At 44.8% G+C, this 19,733-nt stretch overlaps 1 protein-coding gene across 1 annotated transcript in view; it reads right to left on the reverse strand.

Moving 5' to 3' along the window:
• MOK (MOK protein kinase) overlaps positions 1 to 15,049 on the reverse strand; it is a 53,495-nt gene extending 38,446 nt beyond the window's left edge. Inside the window, exon 1 of the mRNA XM_046009879.1 lies at positions 14,895 to 15,049. Within this exon, the coding sequence (XP_045865835.1) occupies positions 14,895 to 14,901 (7 nt within the window). The 5' untranslated portion in view covers positions 14,902 to 15,049. The remainder of the gene's footprint in view (positions 1 to 14,894) is intronic.
• Positions 15,050 to 19,733: the final 4,684 nt, after the last annotated feature.

Here is a 19,733-nt window from a genome sequence, read left to right on the forward strand (position 1 = left end):
GTCAGATTAGGGACGCCCGGTGGTGCAGTCCGTTAAGCATCTGACTCTTGGTTTTGGTCAGCTTGTGATCTCAGGTTTGTGGGATCGAGCCCCACGTCGGGCTCTGTACGTAGCGTGGAATACTTGCTTCAGATTCTCTCTCCCTCTCCCCCTCCTGCTCATGTGCTCTCTAAAATAAATAAATAAAATCTTTAAACAATAAAAAATAAAGGTCAAACTAGTAAGCGCCTGTGTATATTATTGAGCACGTGGTGCTTTAGATTCTAATCTGCTGGGACCCACCTAGTGGTCCTTAAAACAGATGTCTTTCCCTCCTTCTGTAGCACCCGCTCCTCTGTTACAGAACGGCTCGCGTTCCACTTCGCATTTCTCCCAGGAAGGCCCTAAACCCCTTAAAGGGGAAGGTCTACAACCTGTTCTCTTTGTGCCCTGTGCACGCAACAAATGAATCAGAGAAAATGCCTGGTCACGTGCCTTACTCTAATATTCCTATAGTCCCCCGGACACATAGGGTGGGAGGAACACCACTGACAAGGGAATCACAAAATTATTACTACTGACCAGCAGGCAACCGATCCTTTTCTATCGGTTTCCATCTTTACGCTGAGTATCCCCAGGGCACCCGGGTGACGCACTTGCTTAAGCATCAGATTCGTGGTTTCGGCTCAGGTCCCGATTTCAGGGTTGTGGGATCCAGCCCCAGGCGAGGCTCTGCACTCAGCAGAGTCTGCTAAAGTTTCTCTCTTCCTCTCCCTCTGCCTCCCACATCTCCCCACCCCACCCACGCATGTGTGCGTCCTCACATTCAAAACAAATGAATCTTTAAATATTGGGTATCTCCAAACACAGTGAGAGGGACCTCTTGTCTCTTAGATTACCTCCTTTCCCAAGTCAGACCATCCATATAAATGCAACAGTGAGATGAAAAGGATGAGGAGGATAAAGTGGCCAGAAGACTCCTTAAATTACCTTCTAGAAGCTTTATAGTCCTTCAATAAGGATATTTTAGCATATGTTTTTCCCAATCACATGCCAAGAAAGGATGCATAAGATAAATTCAGCCTTACCCAGAGGCAGATCCCCAGAAACATAAAAAACAAACAAAACCAAGTTAGGTGATCATAGCTACCATTGCTGTGCTGTTACCAAATGTCAAGCACCATTCTTTTTTTCATTCTCACAATCCCTGTTTGTTTTTTTAATTTCTTTTCAGTGTTCCAGAATTCACTATTTATGCACCACACCCAGTGCTCCATGCAATACTTGCCCTCCACAATACCCACCACCAAGCTCACCCAACCCCCCACCCCCTGCCCTCCAAAACCCTTAGTTTGTTTCTCAGAGTCCCCAGTCTCTCATGGTTCATCTCCCTCTCCGATTTCCCCCAACTCCCTCCTCCTCTCCATCTCCCCATGTCCTCCATGTTATTCCTTATGCTCCACAAGTAAGTGAACCCATATGATAATTGACTCTCTCTGCTTGACTTATTTCACTCAGCATAATCTCCTCCAGTTCCATCCATGTTGATACAAAAGTTGGGTATTCATCCTTTCTGATGGAGACATAATACTCCATGGTATATATGGACCACATCTTCCTTATCCATTCCTCCATTGAAGGGCATCTCAGTTCTTTCCACAGTTTGGCTATTGTGGCCATTGCTGCTATGAACATTGGGGTACAGATGGCCCTTCTTTTCACTACATCTGTATCTTTGGAGTAAATGCCCAGTAGTGCAATTAACAGGGTCATAGGCAAGCTCTATTTTTAATTTCTTTTTAAAATTTTTTTTTAAAGATTTTATTTATTTATTTGACAGAGAGAGAGAGATCACAAGTAGGCAGAGAGGCAGGCAGAGAGAGAGGAGGAAGCAGACTCCCCGTGGAGCAGAGAGCCTGACGCGGGGCTCGATCCCAGGACCCTGAGATCATGACCTGAGCCGAAGGCAGCGGCTTAATCCACTGAGCCACCCAGGCGCCCCTCTATTTTTAATTTCTTAAGGAGTCTCCACACTGTTCTCCAAAGTGGCTGCACCAACTTGCATTCCCACCAACAGTGTAAGAGGGTTCCCCTTTCTCCACATCCTCTGCAACACAAGCACCATTTTAAAAAATAAACTTTTAACCTTAGAATAGTCTTAGATTTACAGAAAAATCCACAGATAATATAGAAATCCCCATATACCTCATACCCAATTTCACCTACTATTTTTTTAAAGATTTTATTTAGTTATTTGGCAGAGAGAGAGAGATCACAAGTAGGCAGAGAGGCAGGCAGAGAGAGAGAAAGGGAAGCAGGCTCCCTGCTGAGCAGAGAGCCCGATGCGGACCTGAGCTGAGATCACGACCTGAGCTGAAGGCAGAGGCTTAGCCCACTGAGCCACCCAGGTGCCCCTCACCTACTATTAACAGCTTACATTTGTCATAATTAATGAACCCATATTGATACATTATTTCTTTTAAAGATTTTATTTTTTAAGCAATCTCTACACCCAACTTGGAACTCGAACTTACAACCCCGAGATCAAGAGTCGCACCCTTTATCGACTGAGCCAGCCAGGGGTCCTCGACACATTCTTATGAACTAAAGTTCATGCTTTATTCAGATTACTTAGTTTTTACCCAATACCCTCTTCTGTCCCGGGATCCCATCTAGGACCCTGCTTTACAGCTAGTCATCCTACATCCTTGGGCCCCTCGTGGCTGCGACAGTTCCTCAGACCTTCCTTCGTTTGTGCCATCACCAGTTTCGAAGTCAATGGTCGGGTATTTTCTAAGATGTCCTTGTACTGGAATCTGTCATCATCTTCCTCACTAGACTCAGGTTATGGGTTTGGGGAAGAAGACCAGAGTACTGTGGTGCCATACTGGCACATGATATCGAGGGCCCATGTCATCAGCGTGGCTTGTCACCATTGACGTTGACCTCTATCACCAGGCTGAGGTCTTGTCAGGTTTCTCCCCTGTAAAGTGACTTTTTCCCTCCCCCCTTCTATACTGTACTCTTTGGGAAAATTTACCACACATATTCTGCACTTTGAGTGGGAAATAATATTCCTGTAAGGGTAGAGCATCCATTTAAATTATTTGGAACTTTTTTTTTTTTTAAACATTTTACTTATTCATTTGACACTGAGAGAGAGATCACAAGTAGGCAGAGAGGCAGGCAGAGAGAGAGGGGGAAGCAGGCTCCCCGCTGAGCAGAGAGCACGATGTGGAGCTTGATCTCAGGACCCTGAGACCATGACCTGAGCCGAAGGCAGAGGCTTAACCCACGAGCCACCCAGGCACTCCTTTGGAATTCTCCTATATATATAAACTTCTCTATATGAGAAGTTTGTCTATTCTAATTAATCATTTATATTATATGAACCCATAGATATTTATTTTATACTGTGGGATTATCCAATACTATTTTATTTTGTTGCTTAAATTGTTCCAGGTTTGGCCACTGGGAGCTCATTCACAATTGTTCCTGTGTCCCTCTGACATGCCCCATCAATAAAGGGTTTGTTTTTGATTTTTTTTAAAGATTTTATTTATTTATTTGACAGAGAGAGATCACAAGTAGGCAGAGAGGCAGGCAGAGAGAGAGGGAAGCAGGCTCGCTGCTGAGCAGAGAGCCTGATGCGGGACTCGATCCCAGGACCCTGAGATCATGACCTGAGCCGAAGGCAGTGGCCTAACCCACTGAGCCACCCAGGCGCCCCTCTCCTATATATATAAACTTCTCTATATGAGAAGTTTGTCTATTCTAATTAATCATTTATATTATATGAACCCATAGATATTTATTTTATACTGTGGGATTATCCAATACTTTATTTTGTTGCTTAAATTGTTCCAGGTTTGGCCACTGGGAGCTCATTCACAATTGTTCCTGTGTCCCTCTGACATGCCCCATCAATAAAGGGTTTGTTTTTGAGTATTTTCTTACTTCCTGGTATTACAAAATCCTGTGTATTTCCTGTCTCAGTCCGAGGATCAGCCATTTCTCCAAGATGCCTTTTATAGGAGAATGGTGTTTATTAAACACCAAGCTCTGAGTACTAGGAGTCAGGTACCATTTTACACTTAATCATTTCAACAATCCCACGCAACAGGGTACCCCATCAGCCCTATGTTACAAATGAGGTTAAGCAGCCTGCTCAAGGTCAAAACAGCAGGGCAGGGCTTTAAAAGCAGGCAGTCTGACTCCAGAAGCCATTTCCTGACTACACTCCCACCGCTGGCCCCCAGGAGCAGAACACTGCCAGGAGGATGCAGAGAAGCCACACTGATGCGCTTATAGGAGCGCTGACCTTGGCAACAGATCCTTTTCAAAAGCTAACAAGGTCCTGAAAGGCAGAATTTGGGAACCCTGCTGCCAACGATATAGGGACACATCCTTTGGTGTGAGGAACAGTGAAAACACAATCTCCAGTTGCTGGTGGCTTACCCCTCATAATCAATGACCAGAATACTGCTTGGTCTCTCCTCATCTGGTAACTCTCAGACTTCTGGTACAGCCAGTCCATCAGGCGAGCTGGTCACTCGGCATTCCCTGATGTCACCTACACTGAGCTGTAACTTCGTGCCTTTTACAACCTGAGAGGGTGGTTTAACCAAGTGGGAACGACCAGCTCTTAAAACTTGTTAAAGCACGTCCACTAGGACAGCTAAAGTGAACACACTGAAAATGCCAAGTGTTAGTGAAGATGCGGAGTCAGCAGAGCTCTCATACGTGGATAATGGGGACGGAAAATGGTATAGGCACTTTAGAAACCAGTCTGGTGGTTTCTTATAAAGCGAAGTATCCACTTACCGAACAAGCCAGCAATTCCCCTCCTAGGAATCTACCCTAGAGAAATGAAAACATAAATCCACGCAAAGACTTGGACGTGAGAGCGTTCCTAGCAGCGTTACCAACAACAGCCCCAAACGGAAACAACCCACAGGTCCACTAACTGAAAATGCATAAACGAACTTGGGTACACTCATACAGCGGAATGCCACTCAGCAATAAAATGACCGACTACTGACACAGGCCACTATATGCACAGACCTCAGAAGCATGAGGCTAGATCGAGGAGGCCAGATTCCAACGACCATGCACATTTACAGATACACTGACGACACTTCGGTTTCATGAAATTCTAGAAAAGGCACCGTTTTGGCAATAGGAAGATACCAACGATCCACGGAGCCGGGAGCAGGGCAGGAGATTGACTGCAAAGGGCCCAAGGGAACGTTGGGTGGGCGGATAGAAAGAAGCACTCTCCGTCTTGACTGTGGAGGGGAGACACTACCGTCTACATTTGCCAAAAATCCTCAGGCTGTACACTTAAAATCGGTGGATTTTATTCTGTGCAAATTATACCTCAACAAAGTTGTTAAAATCAGGAGATTTGACATTTAAAAATTCAAGTCAGATCCTTACTCCACCATACACTTAAATACTGGTTCATATTGGTAAGATGTTAAACGTAAAAGTCAAATTCAAAGAAAATGTACTTGTATATTTACCAGCCCTCGGACAGGGAAGGTCTTTTCACACAGAAGTTCAACGCAATCGTGAAGAAGGAACATCTAGAGGTGAGCCTTGCCACACGTTTTAACATGTTCACGTCAGAAACTCGACAAAATGTGAAGACAAACTATGACCTGAGGAAATGTTTGCAACAAATACGAGGATAGCTAATATATTTAACTATGAAGACCACTTACAAATAAATAAGTAAAATACTAGAATCTCTCAAAGAAAGTGGACAAAAGGGTACAAGACGATTCACTTAAGAGATAAAAACAGCCAGTAGGGAAAACTACTGGCACCTAAAGGGATACAGAAGGAACAGCCTTTTTTTTTTGTTTGATCTATCAAACTGGCAAAGGTCTGCAACGAGTGCATTCCACCAAGGAACAAGGTTGTGGTGTGGCAGTGGCCACGTGACATGGCACAGCGAATGGGGAAATGAAATGCGCACAAGCAAGACCACTGAGAATATCCACTGCCTTCCCTGGTGATGACGGGCTTCCTGGGGAAAGGGCATAAGGTAGACTCATTTCTGATTAATCGTTCCGTATTGTGGAAATATTCTCCAGCAAACATGAATTACTTGTTTAAGCAGAAAAAAGATACTGGAAAGAAAAGAGCCCATATCCTTTAGCTCAGCAATTACACTTCTAGGTTTCTATACCAACGATACCAACAGAGACACAAACGAAATTTATAGACAGTGATGTTCATCACAGTACCGTAACGGCAAGAATGCTAAAAACTTAAATACTTAGCATCAAGGGATGATCTAATAATAGTTTCAGCCACAAGCTGAAATATTATGTAGCCATTAAAAATGATTCTTTCAGGCTGCCTGGGTGGCTCAGTGGGTTAAGCCTCTGCCTTCAGCTCGTGTCGTGATCCCAGGGTCCTGGGACCGGGCCATGCTTTGGGCTCTCTGCTCAGCAGGGAGCCTGCTTCCCCCCACCCCCACCCTGCCTGCCTCCCTGCCTAGTTGTGATCTCTGTCTGTCAAATAAACAAATAAAATCTTTTTAAAAAAATGATTCTTTCAAATAATATTTAATGATATAGGAAAATGTTCACCTATAATTTAAGTGAGAAAAAGATGGTGACGATCATACAAATAGACACACGCACAAGAAAGGGAATGGGTATAAATACATAAAAGACTTTATTTTTTTAAAGATTTATTGACTTATTTTAAAGTGAGAGCACAAGAGGGAGGAGCAGAGGGAGAGGGAGAGAGAAACAAGCGGACCCCATGCTGAGTGCAGAGTCTGACATGGGGCTCAGTCCCAGGACCCTGAGATCATGACCTGAGCTGAAACCAAGAGTCAGACTCTTAACTGACTGAGCTACCCAGGTGCCCCCATAAAATATTTTTTAAAGATTTATTTATTTATTTGAGAGGGAGAGAGAATGAGCACACGGGGCTGAGGGAGGGGCGGAGGGAGAGACAGAATCTCAAGCAAGCTCCTCACTAAGCACGGAGCCTGATGCGGGGCTCGATCTCACGACCCTGAGATCATGACAAGTAGAAATCAAGAGTTGGACGCTTAATGGACTGAGTCACCCGGGAGCTCAAAATATGAAAAATACCTTAAAGTATCTATGTCTGGGTGGGATTAGCAATGACTTTAGTCCTCCTTATTATTCTTTTCTATATTTTTCAATGTTCACAACGAATAAACATTACCTTAAATGTGTGTGGGTATGGGCATTATTTATACACATATAAATGTGTGTGGGTATGGGTATGGGCTTTAAGAAATCAATTAATGCATGGGCTAATCACCAACAGAAACATGAACTCAAAATGAACTGTCTAGATACTATAACAGCAGCTTAAAGGGAGACAGACATGAAGTTCATGGGAGGGATGAAAGGCAGTTACTGAAAGCTGGACTACGGACTGAGGAATTCAGTTTGAGAAGAGAAGAGAAATTTTTTTTTTTTAAAGATTTTATTTATTTATTTGACAGCGAGAGAGAGAGATCACAAGTAGGCAGAGAGGCAGACAGACTGAGAGAGAGAGGGAAGCAGGCTCCCCGCCAAGCAGAGAGCCTGATGTGGGACTCGATCCCAGGACCCTGAGATCATGACCTGAGCCGAAGGCAGCAGCTTAACCCACTGAGCCACCCAGGCGCCTGAGAAATTTTATTTTTTTAAAGAATATTTATTTATTTATTTGACAGAGAGGAGAGAGAGAGAGAGAGAGCACAAGCAGAGTAACAGGCAGAGAGAGAGGGAGAAGCAGGCTCCCCGCTGAGCAAGGAGCCAGATGTGGTGCTCGATCCCAGGACCCTGAGATCATGACCTGAGCCAAATGGAGATGCTTAATCGACCGAGCCAACCAGGTACCCGGAGAAGAGAAATTTTACACAATACATCCTAATTTGTGTTTCATCACAGACAGGCAAACCACTTACAAAGCAACCAAAACCACACCAGTCGACTGTACACTTCGAAGCCGTGTAAGTAGAAACTCCCCGTGTGTGCCAGCGTCCCTGGCCGGCTCCAGACCCTCAAAACCAGCAAGTGATCAACCCAGCTGCGGCTCTGGAAATGGCCATGGTGGATAAAGGAGCACTTATTTCGCTCACGACTCTTTCAATAGACAGAAGGGCTGGGTATAAAACAAGAATGAAAGTTAGGGGAGAGAAAAAGAGAAACACCCTTATGAAAAAACACCAAGAAAAGTAACTTCCTATTCTCTCCAACAGGATCTGGCATATTTTCACACACCTTTAAAGTCATATGAGGAACGTTAAGAAGTACACTAAGCACAACACACAGCTAAGAAGGGTACAGAACTGTGCTAGTGAAAAACAAAACAAAACAAAAATCCTGCCCCACATTACAGGGAAAAGACAAAATAAACAGTCACACCCCCCCGAAAAAAACCCCCAAACCCACCCAGACTCAAGGACAAACAGGAGTTAAATAATATAGCTGTATGAAAGGGTAGAAAGAGGAAGGTAAACAAGACTCTTTGTGTTACTTAATATTCTATTCATTTTTAATAAACCAAGTCTTCTTCAAGTGGAATTTAACCCTTATTTATTGCATGAAAATGGAGGCCAAATTCACTTTTTGTGAAAAGGAACACTTGTAATGCCCAAATCCAAACATTTGTATTTGAGGACTGCTTCTAAAGATCTTAACCAAAGGCATCGTGCCTCTGCTCAGGTCATGGATGGAGCCCCAGCTCAGCAGGAGTCTGCCTCTCCCTCTGCCCCTCCCCCTGCTTGTGTTTTCTCTTTCTCTCCCTCTCCCTCACTCCCTGCCCCCCCAAATAAATAAATTAAATATTTTTTAATATTAAAAAATCTTAATCTTAATCTAGGGGGTGTAAGTAGAAAGATCTTAATCTAGGGGCGCCTGGGTGGCTCAGTGGGTTAAAGCCTCTGCCTTCAGCTCGGGTCATGATCCCAAGGTCCTGGGATCGAGCCCCGCATCGGGCTCCCTGTTCAGCGGGGAGTCTGCTTCCTCCTCTCCTCTTTCTGCCTACTTGTGATCTCTGTCTGTCAAATAAATAAAATAAAATTTAAAAAAAAATTAAAAATAAAAAAGATATTAATCTAGGCAGATGATAGGCATAAGCTATGGGCCTTCACCAGTGGAGGGATGAAAAGAATCGGGAGAGGTTAATTACGGAGTACACTCTCAACCAGAGTTAGGAGGAAGAGGATTCAGGCTCTAATCTCAATTCTCTTTGAGAAACTAAATAATTTAAGCCAAATTACTAAAACAAGGTCGGGGGGCACCTGGGTGGCTCAGTTGGTTAAGTGTCTTCCTTGGGTTCAGGTCATGTTCCCGGGGTCCTTGGGTCAAGCCCCACACCTGGCTCCTTGCTCAGTGGGGAGCCTGCTTCTCCCTCTCCCTCTGCCTGCTACTGCTCCTGCTTGTGCTCTCTCTCTCTCTCTCTCATTATCTCCCCTCTGTCAAACAAATAAAATCTTAAAAAAATAAAATAAATAAAACAAGGTCAAGAACCTTCGATGAAGATGGCTGTACCCAATTAATTACTTCGTGTAGGGAGGAAAATTGTGACCTGAATTACCAAACATCATGAAAACATAAAAGGACATAGAGTTATTCATAACCCACAAAAAATTTTCATTTAAATTACACCCTTTAATGAAGTAAATCCACTGCTAGGAATGTTAATCCCCGATAAACGTGAAGAATAACTAAAAAAAAAAACCAACTATGTTCGAACACCTTTATTGAAGAATCATCCCAGCAAGTTACAGTGCGACATATTTAATAGAATCCCATACAGTTTGGGGAATCTGTTTACGGGACAAATACATATTCATGCACACACACACACCCCACACCTATGTATATATATGTACACACACAGAATGTGCACAAAAAATTTATGGGAGTACACATAAGAAGATGTATCTTTTAAAAAAGATTTTATTTATGTGAGACAGAGAAAGAGCCAGAGCACACAGTGGGGCTCAGGGGGAGAAGCAGAGGGAAAGGGAGAGAGAAGATCTCAAGCAGATTTCCCACGGACTGCAGAGTCTGATTTGGGCCTCAGTCCCAAAACCCAGTGATCATGACCCTAGCCAAAACCGAGAGTCAGACGCTTAACTGACTGAGCCACCCAGGGCACCCCACAACTGAGAAAATGTTAACCAGGATTGGCCCTGTCAAGTAGGGGAGGGTCCTGAGACCCACTTAAAACCTTTCACTGTTTCAATTTATCACAAAGCCAGTATTACTTTTACTTACTTTTGTTTTAATATAAAAAGTTGCTCATTGATACATTTATTTATAAAAACCAAAGGTGAGATGCACACTAGGGAGAGAGAATAAAACAAGATTATTTGCAGTACCTTGAGACTCTGAGTCTATAAAAATGCATTTATGAGAGACACAAAGTTTAAACCTCTGCAGTGACAACACATAATTTAAAAAATTCTCTGTGATATAATTGGAAACTGTGATGCCTTCAGAATGTGTAGGACTTTTTCTTTTTATAGGTATGTTTTGAGTAATCCATTAAAAAGTTCAGACAGTAAAAAAGTTGGCACTCCCACTGGGTTAGATCAGGGTACATTTTTTTCAAAGCAGGGATCTGTCATTCTTTCCCCTTTTATATCCCCACCTTCCATCCACTGGGATAGCGAATAATAATTCACTGATAATTTACACTGAACCAGACACTAGGCTGTGAGCTTTACACAGTTGCTCATTTAATCTCTGACACACTCCGATAAAACAGGTATTATTATGCCTGTTCCTTTTTTTTTTTTTTTTTTTTTGAGGGGGAGAGAGGGAGGGAGAGAATCTTAAGCAGGCTCCGTTACGCACAGTGCGGAGTCTGAGATGGGGCTCCATCCCACGACTCTGAGATCGTGACCTGAGCCAAAATCAAGAGTTGGACACTTAACCCACTGAGCCACCCAAGTGCCCTGGAAGATTTTACTTCAGAAAGCGGGCAGCTGCTAGACATCCCAGCCCACACACTCGTCTTAGTATGGTCTTTGCCACTCCTCCATCAAGAGGTGGGATCTACGTTCTCTATCCTCCAATCTGGGGGATGTGGAAAAGACACCGACATTTCGGACACGAGATCAGAGAAGGTAACACTGCTTCCACCTCCCATCTTGGAATGCTGATCCTCAGAACCCAACTGCCACCCTGGGAGGAAGGTCAAGCCATGAGGAAACAGTAGTGTTCTGGCTGACAGTCCAGGCCACGGTCCCAGTGGGCAGCCAGCCTCAATTGCCAGACATGTGAGTGAGAAAGTTTTTGTGGTTTTTTAAATGATTTTATTTATTTGACAGGGAGACAGCAAGAGAGGGAACACAAGCAGGGGGAGAGGGAGAGGGAGAAGCAGGCTTCCCACTGAGCAGGGAGTCTGATGCGGGGCTCGATCCCAGGGCCCTGGATTTATGACCTGAGCTGAAGGCAGACGCTTAACCAATTGAGCCACCCAGGCACCCAACAAACTCTTGGGAAGACTCCAGCCCAGCCAGAATCTGACTGCGAGTGTATGAGAGACTCCAAGTGAGGCCTGCCTACCTGAATCCAGGCCACCCACAGAACCATGAGAGAGATTAAGATGTTATTTTAAGCCACTACGTTGGGAGTGATTTGTTGGGAAACAATAAAGAACCAGAATAATGAAGAAAACCAGTTTAAGAAAGGTCAGTATCCTGCAGGAGGCTGCCACGTCTGCCTGGCTTTAAAGCCCATGTTCTCAACAGCTTCGCTGAGTTTCTCCCTCCTCCCTACAACTGCCTATGAGGCAAACCAAAAAGGAGAAGGGGATCAATGATTAATACATCCCTAAACACTTGGGCAATGTCTAGAACATAAAGTAGAAGATACACCTAGAAAACCGTAAGATAAAGGCCAGCATGGGGCGCCTGGGTGGCTCAGTGGGTTAAAGCCTCTGCCTTGGGCTCAGGTCATGATCTCAGGGTCCTGGGATCGAGCCCCGCATCGGGCTCTCTGCTCAGCGGGGAGCCTGCTTCCTCCTCTCTCTCTGCCTGCCTCTCTGCCTACTTGTGATCTCTCTCTCTCTCTGTCAAATAAATAAATAAAATATTTTTAAAAAAGACCCAGCATGATAACCTGTCAAATAATATAAATAAATATCTGTCAAATAAATAAATAAAATATTAAAAAAAAAACCCAGCATGATAACCTGATATTCCTGCCCCCACTCTTGACCCCAAGCTAGGAGTCCATTTTCCCCGCTACTCGCTTTTTCTATTCATTCTATTTCCACAGCTCTGTCTCTGTGACCTCCGGTTCTGGAATATTTTCTCCACTGCTAAATATTAGCTAAACATTTAGCTCATCAGTACTCACACCTGGGTGACAATAGGTCTCCTGCCCCCCAATTCTCGGACTGGATTTTAGGGTAGAAGGCAGAATAAAGATGTAACACTAAACCAACTAATTGAAAACTACCAAAAGGGCCATCTAAAAGAACATATCGAATAATACCTACTAGATATAGATATATAAAACAATACCCAAAGGTTGAAAGGATACAAATAAAATGCAAGTACTTATATAAAATATTTGCTTATAATATGTATTGTATTTTGTTACAGTATACAAAATGCAGTGCTAACATTAGTGTTTAAAAGGGGGGATGGGGGCCCTGGCTGGCTCAGTCAGCAAAGCACGGGACTCTTGATCTCGGGATTGTGAGTTTGAGCCCCTCGCTGGGTGTGGAGATTACTTAAAAAGAAAAATCTTTTAAAAATAAACAAATAGGGGAACGCCTGGGTGGCTCAGTGGGTTAAGCCGCTGCCTTCGGCTCAGGTCATGATATCAGGGTCCTGGGATCGAGTCCCGCATCGGGCTCTCAGCTCAGCGGGGAGCCTGCTTCCCTCTCTCTCTCTCTCTGCCTGCCTCTCTGCCTTGTTGTGATTTCTCTCTGTCAAATAAATAAATAAAATCTTTAAAAAATAAATTAATTAATTAAAAAAATAAATAAATAAATAAATAAAAATACATAAATGAATAAATAAACAAATAGGGGCACCTGGGTGGCTCAGTCATTAAGCGTTTCCCTTCTGCTCAGGTCATGATCCCAGGGTCCTGGGATTGAATCAAGTCCCACATGGGGCTCCCTACTCAGGAGAGAGTCTGCTTCTCCCTCTCCCACTCTCCCTGCTTGTATTCCCTCTCTCGCTGTCTCTCTCTCTGTCAAATAAATAAATAAATTGTTAAAAAATAAAATGTAAATACACATTTACATATGCTTATATGTAAATACATAGATACACGTTTATATATGCAAACATATAAACATAAAAGAAATCGTAAGAGTGGTTGCCTCTAGGAAAGGAGCAGGAAAGGTTTTGAGGCAAAGGTGAATAAATGGAATGATCAAATGATCAAACCTAACTTAAACAAAACTGAGACATGCTGACATCAGACTCTAGATGGGACACACTGATAGGCATACAACACCCTCTCGGACATAGTCTTGACCAAAATATTTAAGCTAATCATAAGGAAACAATCAGACAAATCCAAATCGAAAGATACACGGCCTGAATTCTTTAAAAGCATCACGAAAGACACATAAGGCAGGACACTGGGCCAGATTAAAGGAGACCAAAGAGATATGACATCAAAATGCAATTTGTGATTTTTGATTGGATTCTGGAAAAAATAAAAACACCTATTGTGGATATTATTGGGATAACTGGGAAAATTTGAAACATAGGCTGCATTTTGGATAACGATGCTCTCCCAACACATTATTCGTACTGTGATTATCCAGGAGACCGTCCTTGTTCTTAGCAGATACTTGCTGAAAGCGGTGAAAGGTTCTGGTGACCACTACTAACTCTCAAAAATTAGGCAGAAGTAAATACTGTACGTGATTTAGAGAGCGCAAGTGAGCAAGCACACAAACAAAAGCCAAAACGTGCATCTAAGTGAAAGGTTTATAAATATTCAGTGAATCCTTCTTGCAACTTTCATGTAGATTCAAAAATTTTCAAAATAAAGAGCTGGGAAGGAAGAAAGGAGCACAGTAAAAAAAATGTGAATATAAGTCCACACTACAAGTAAAAGTGAAAGCCTTTTGTAGGCCTTGTATTCTAACGACAGCTTTGGGTGCATTCGTGAAAAAGATAAACATGTAAACAATATCTACCAAAAGAAAATAAGAATGTCTTGTAAAGGGCAAATGGGATGAATTAATTATTTTAAATATCTTTGTTCCACAATTTATGCCACATTCAATCACCAACTGACACTTAGCATACAAGGCAAATTTTACATTGTAACTATATCTAATAAAATTTAATCTTTCCACAGGAAAAAAAAATCCTAGCCCATTCTAGTTGGTTGCATTTGAATTGCCCAATAATCCACAAATCCAAGTATAGGCAAATTTTGTACCCGTCACACGTTTTCTAGGACGACGATCTCCTTTCCCAACTTCCCAGCAACACTCACTTCACCAAAAGGTTGTCTCAAAATCCCTATAAAAATGTTTCCCATAAAAACACATGGTGTTTTACTAGTTCCCATAAGGACGGCTTGATCCAAAAATCAAAACGGCCCAGCTTTCCTCTCAGCTGTTCCCTGAACCGATGTCAGGAAAAAGCAGGAAGCCGCACAGTAACGGCTCACGACCTCACTGCCGCATGTCCGAGAATCTCAGCTGTCACACGTGTGACATAACCTTGCACTAAAATAAGCGGGGGTGGGGGGCGAGGAGAGGGACTCGGGAGGACGCTGGAAACCCCAGCGCCCCCACATCCACCCCGAACCCCGCGGGCACCATCTTCGAGGCTGGGGGTCCCCACACGCGGCGGCCCCCCCACCCCGACCCTCCGAGGGGCCGCACAGGCGCGACGGGGCCCGGCCCCTCCAGTCCCTCCTGGCCCCGCTCACTCTTCATCCTGGATGCGGAAGCCGACGACAAGCCCTTGCCGACACCGGACGGAGAAGAAAGGGCCGGAAAGGACGGCCCCCTGCCTTCCACTCCTCTGAAGCAGGGTCCGGAACTAGGACCTCCGCGCTGGCCCCCCACGGAAGACGTTAGGATACGGCCGCCATGTTGTATCCCTGTCACCCTAGCAACCGTCAGGTCCGGGACGCCGCGAGGCTGCCGCCCGCGCGTGCGCAAGACGCCACGGCCGCATCCTCCGGCCCTAGGTGTACGCGTGCGCAGTGCGACCCGCCTCCTAGGTCTGGTGCTGAGCAACCTCCCCAGCCGCTCTTCGTGACAACTCCCGGCCTTTGAAGAGTGCAGGCCACCCTCCGGAATCGCCCCCATCCTCGTGCGAATTTCGCCATTTGAGACCTAATGCCAGAACCACAGTGGAGCTTTAACTGGGCTAGGGACGCACTAGGTAACTGTCAGTTGATACCCGCTCGTGTGCCTGTCTTTGAGCGCACGCGTGACCGTTTCTGTTGGAACCGATGGATTGTAAGACACCTACAATTTAACTGTGGGCTTACGTGGAATCATTCTCCAAAAACTCTGTGCCAACACACGGAGGATCTACACATGAATTTCCTTGCCCCTAACACTTGCTTGGACACAGGATATCTTCTAAGATTCGGGAAAAGATCAAAACATGACAACGTGCAATTTTTAATTCTTTCATGCTGCTCAGTCCCTCTCTCTTGTCCCTCCTTGAGGACATATTCTTCTCTGGAAAGCCGGAAGCTTTCTCCTCTGTATGCCACTGCAGGTGAGACCTGAATGCTTCCAATGGTGGCCTCAGCCTTTCTTACTTGTCCCTACTGTCTGGATCACATCTTGGCCAGGGACAAAACACCTGCTCAGATGCGCCCTACCCTCAACACTTCCTTCCTCCCTGTCCCCACGAGACACCTCAGTTTCCTGCACACCCCTCCACCTTTTTCTACCCACCTCACCTCTTGCTGATCCCAGCCTCTTCCTTCCAGTCCCAGGGTAACCAAGTCTCCACAGTCGCCTGTCATTCACAGAATCCCCATTTCTCACCCCATATACAATATTTCTCCACCCGAAATCTTCTGGTCCAACCCTTTGCCCATCCCATCCTCCTCTGACGTCTTTGTGTCCAAAATCATTTTGGTTTAAAAAGTTATTTTTTTCTTCCTCAAATAATGTTTGAATATATTTAACATACATTTAATTATTTTAACTACTATAAATTGTAATTTTATAAATATATTACTTATTTAAATTATTGTGTAAAAATATATTCAATGTTTTGACTATTATGCTTATAATGATATGTAAAATATAATATGATGTATTATGTTATATTATTTTATAAATTTGATGGCTATTCTGTGTCATGGTTCCACTATTCCCTATTTAATTGGTCCCCTACTGATGGACATCTGGGTTGTTTCTAATAGTTTGGTCTTTCAAACATTGCTGCAGTGATCAACCCTGTACATACATTATTTCCTGTATGCCCAAGTGTACCTAGAAGAGAAATTCCTAAAGTGGAGTTTCTGAGTCAGAAGTATCTACTTTGACATTTTGGCTTCTTTTTGAAAATGGAGTCAAACGCATATAACATAGAATTAACCATTTTAAAGAGTGACATTTAGTACGTTCACAGTGTTGTGCAACCATGACCTCTGTCTAGTTCCAAAACAGCTCCGTCACCCCAGAAGGAAGCCCTGTACCCATTAAGCAGCCTCAAAAACATGATGCTAAGGGAAAGAAGCCAGACACTAAAAGTCACACGTGTTTTAAATGATTCCATTTATTGGAAAAGTCGAGAATGGGCAAATCTGTAGAGTCAGAGAGTGGATTAGTGGCTGCCAGGGGCTAGGGGGCGGGGAGAAGGAGTGATGGCTCATGAAGACAGGTTTTTTTGTTTTTCAGTGTTTTTTTTTGTGGGGATGACATTGTTCTGGAATTAGAGTACCCTGGTGGTTACACAACTTTGTAAGTCTACCAATAATTACCGAATTGTACATATTAAATGGTTAAGAATAACGTGAATTTTATCTCAAAATAAATTGAAAAAGGGGCTCCTGGGTGGCTCAGTGGGTTAAAGCCTATGCCTTCGGCTCAGGTCATGATCCCAGCATTCCGGGATCGAGCCCCGCATCGGGCTCTCTGCTCCGTGGGGAGCCTGCTTCCTCCTCTCTCTCTGCCTGCCTCTCTGCCTACTTGTGAGCTCTGTCCAATAAATAAATAAAATATTAAAAAAAATAAATTGAAAAAAAAACACGTTGCTGGTATTTTGTTGACGGTGCTATCTTTTTGGCTCTGAAGAGCCACAAGTAATCCCTGCAGACCGCTGGGATTTGATCTCTCCCTCCTTACCTCCGTGTGGTCTTGCCTCTTATTTTGGGACTCTGTCACATTTCTCTTTCTCTTGTCTTTTTCACCTGTTTCTTCTACCCACTTGGGCTGAGCTCCATGGGCGGCCCACCCGTGTTTCTGACCCCTGCCGGCAGAGGGCGTGGCGGGGCCGTCTCTGAGCACCTGCTAAACCGAAGAGCCGGCGAACGCCTCGGGCGGGTGAGCCCCAGCCGGTTGCTCCTGACGGCCCCGGGCCGAGGAATTTCCTGCTCGTTTTCACTGTGGGCGAGTTCACTGTGGCTCTTGGGAGTGAGACTGTAAAAACCAGGTTGGCCGCATCCTGCGGAGGAGCTGCAGCCCGCCGCGGGGAGTCGGGCAAGCAGGGGCTGCTGGGCGTCAGCGCTCGCCGCGTGGTCCGGGCCGCCCCGCTGGTGCGCAGCCTGCACCTCCGTACCCGGAGGCCCTGGGAGACAGGGAGGAAAAGGGCCTCCGGAAAGGAAGAGCAAAGGATACCTACGGCGGACCTGAGCAGGGGGCTGCGAAGGCGGACTCGGGAACGATTTCGCCGAGAGCGCTGGTTCTTAAGCTCTCCCAGCACCCAGATCGCCCGCCTTCCTGCGGTTGTGATCTGCGGACCCTCGAGCGCCACGCCCGACCCCAGCGCTTCCGCGTCTGTAATTCTGGGCCGGGGCTCGGGAATTCGCGTCTCTAAGAGGATCGGAGGTGATGCTGCGGCTGTACCGGGACCCTATTCTGAGAACCGCTGGTCTAGATCATTCCTTCCTCTTTATCTAATTCTAAACAGACTAGGAAACGCTACTTCAAAGAGAAAAGGGACTCTCTCGCCCCTCCTCCCTGCTCGCCTGCGCTCGCTCTTTCTCTCGCTCTCTCAGATAAATCTTCAAAAAAAAAAAAAAAAAGATGCTTGTGAATTGGAACCTCTGGCACCTTAGCTCCGCTCCTGAAACTGCTCGAATACTACTTAACTACAGCCGCTCCGGCTTTCCGATTCATTCTAAACTGTTCCTCGGACCGTCCATCCGGATCCTGCGTTAACTTTTCCCTCTTTTCCAATGCCAAGAGGTTCAACCACAAGGCCATGGCTAGCAGATATGTGTCCTGCTGCCGAGCCTCTGGAAATAGGCAGAAGTTAGGAAGAAAAATTAGAGATGACGAATTTCAAACGGGTTAACAATGGGAAGGTGAGCACAGGCCAACCAACCTAAAGATAGAAATTGTGTTCATTTTAGAAAATAATAAACATGTCCCAAAGGACACTAAGCTCACAGGGGTACGAGATAACGAGGAGCGAACAGAACATTAGCCATTCAAATTAACATGAAGCACCGTGGGTAACACGCTCCGGAAATGCGATCATGGTGTACTTTGTAATGTGGGTGCAAAAACAGGTCAACTTAGAGGCGTTCAGAACAACAGATGTAAAGTTTAAGAAAAGGTTTGTTAAAGGAGGATAGAAAGAATTAAAATTCAGCTGTTAAAGTGATAGGGATAGTGATAAAGTGATAGAGAGACTCACACCAGGTGGCCCCAGGCAAATCCCGGGAGCACCGTCTTCTCACTTCCGTGAAATGGGGCTAACAATACCCACTCCAAAGGGTGTTCGTGCAGATGGAATCAGATGTCTGTGACATGCTTCACAATACCGCTTGATTTTTGCCCAGATGCTCAGGAAATGTTGACTGATCAAGACGCATCACCCATTGGCACCGGCTGTCAGTCACCTGCCAGGTGATTCGGGCCCATCCACTCAGGAAACGAACCTTGAGTTCTGACAAGGGCGAGCCTGATTTTCAATGATTATTGAGCATGCAGGACAAACTTTAACCCTTGATAGGGAATAATTAAGCAGGCGGACTGACAGGTTGTAGAGGCCATGTGGCCTGTTGTGGGAGACCCAGAGAGGCCTTTGCCGAGATCACCCACTTGCTAGGGGCCATCCTGGGCCCAGACCCAAATCGGCAACTTCCAACTCCCTGTGCTTCTGCGGTTCTCTTACATCTAAAAGAGACCTTTGTAAAAGCTTTACAATTAATGTACATGCCTTAAAGAAGGACACTTTTTTTTTAAAAGATTTAATTTTTGAGTTATCGCCATACCCCACATGGGGTTCAAACTCACAACCTTGAGATCAAGAGTCATGTGCTCCACTAACCAAGCTATCCAGGTGCCCCTAGAAGTACACTTCTTAGAACTCTCTGGAACCAACCAATTTGTTGTAGCAAATCAGAAGCAACATCTGAAAAATCCTTCTGTTTGTCTATTTTTCTTTTGTGTTGTCTAACAGCTTTGACATCATACGCATTGTACAATGAAGCATTTTATTTCTGCGCCACCCCCTCCCGTTTCTTTCCTTTTCTTTCCAGAATCAATTGGCAAGGATTCAGCATCAACATTCAAAATGTTTTGCTCTCTCCTTGTTTGTGGGCTCCAGGGCGCCGAGTCAAAACACA

Source organism: Meles meles, chromosome 6 (genome assembly GCF_922984935.1).
Source record: "Meles meles chromosome 6, mMelMel3.1 paternal haplotype, whole genome shotgun sequence".
Taxonomy (NCBI): domain Eukaryota; kingdom Metazoa; phylum Chordata; class Mammalia; order Carnivora; family Mustelidae; genus Meles; species Meles meles.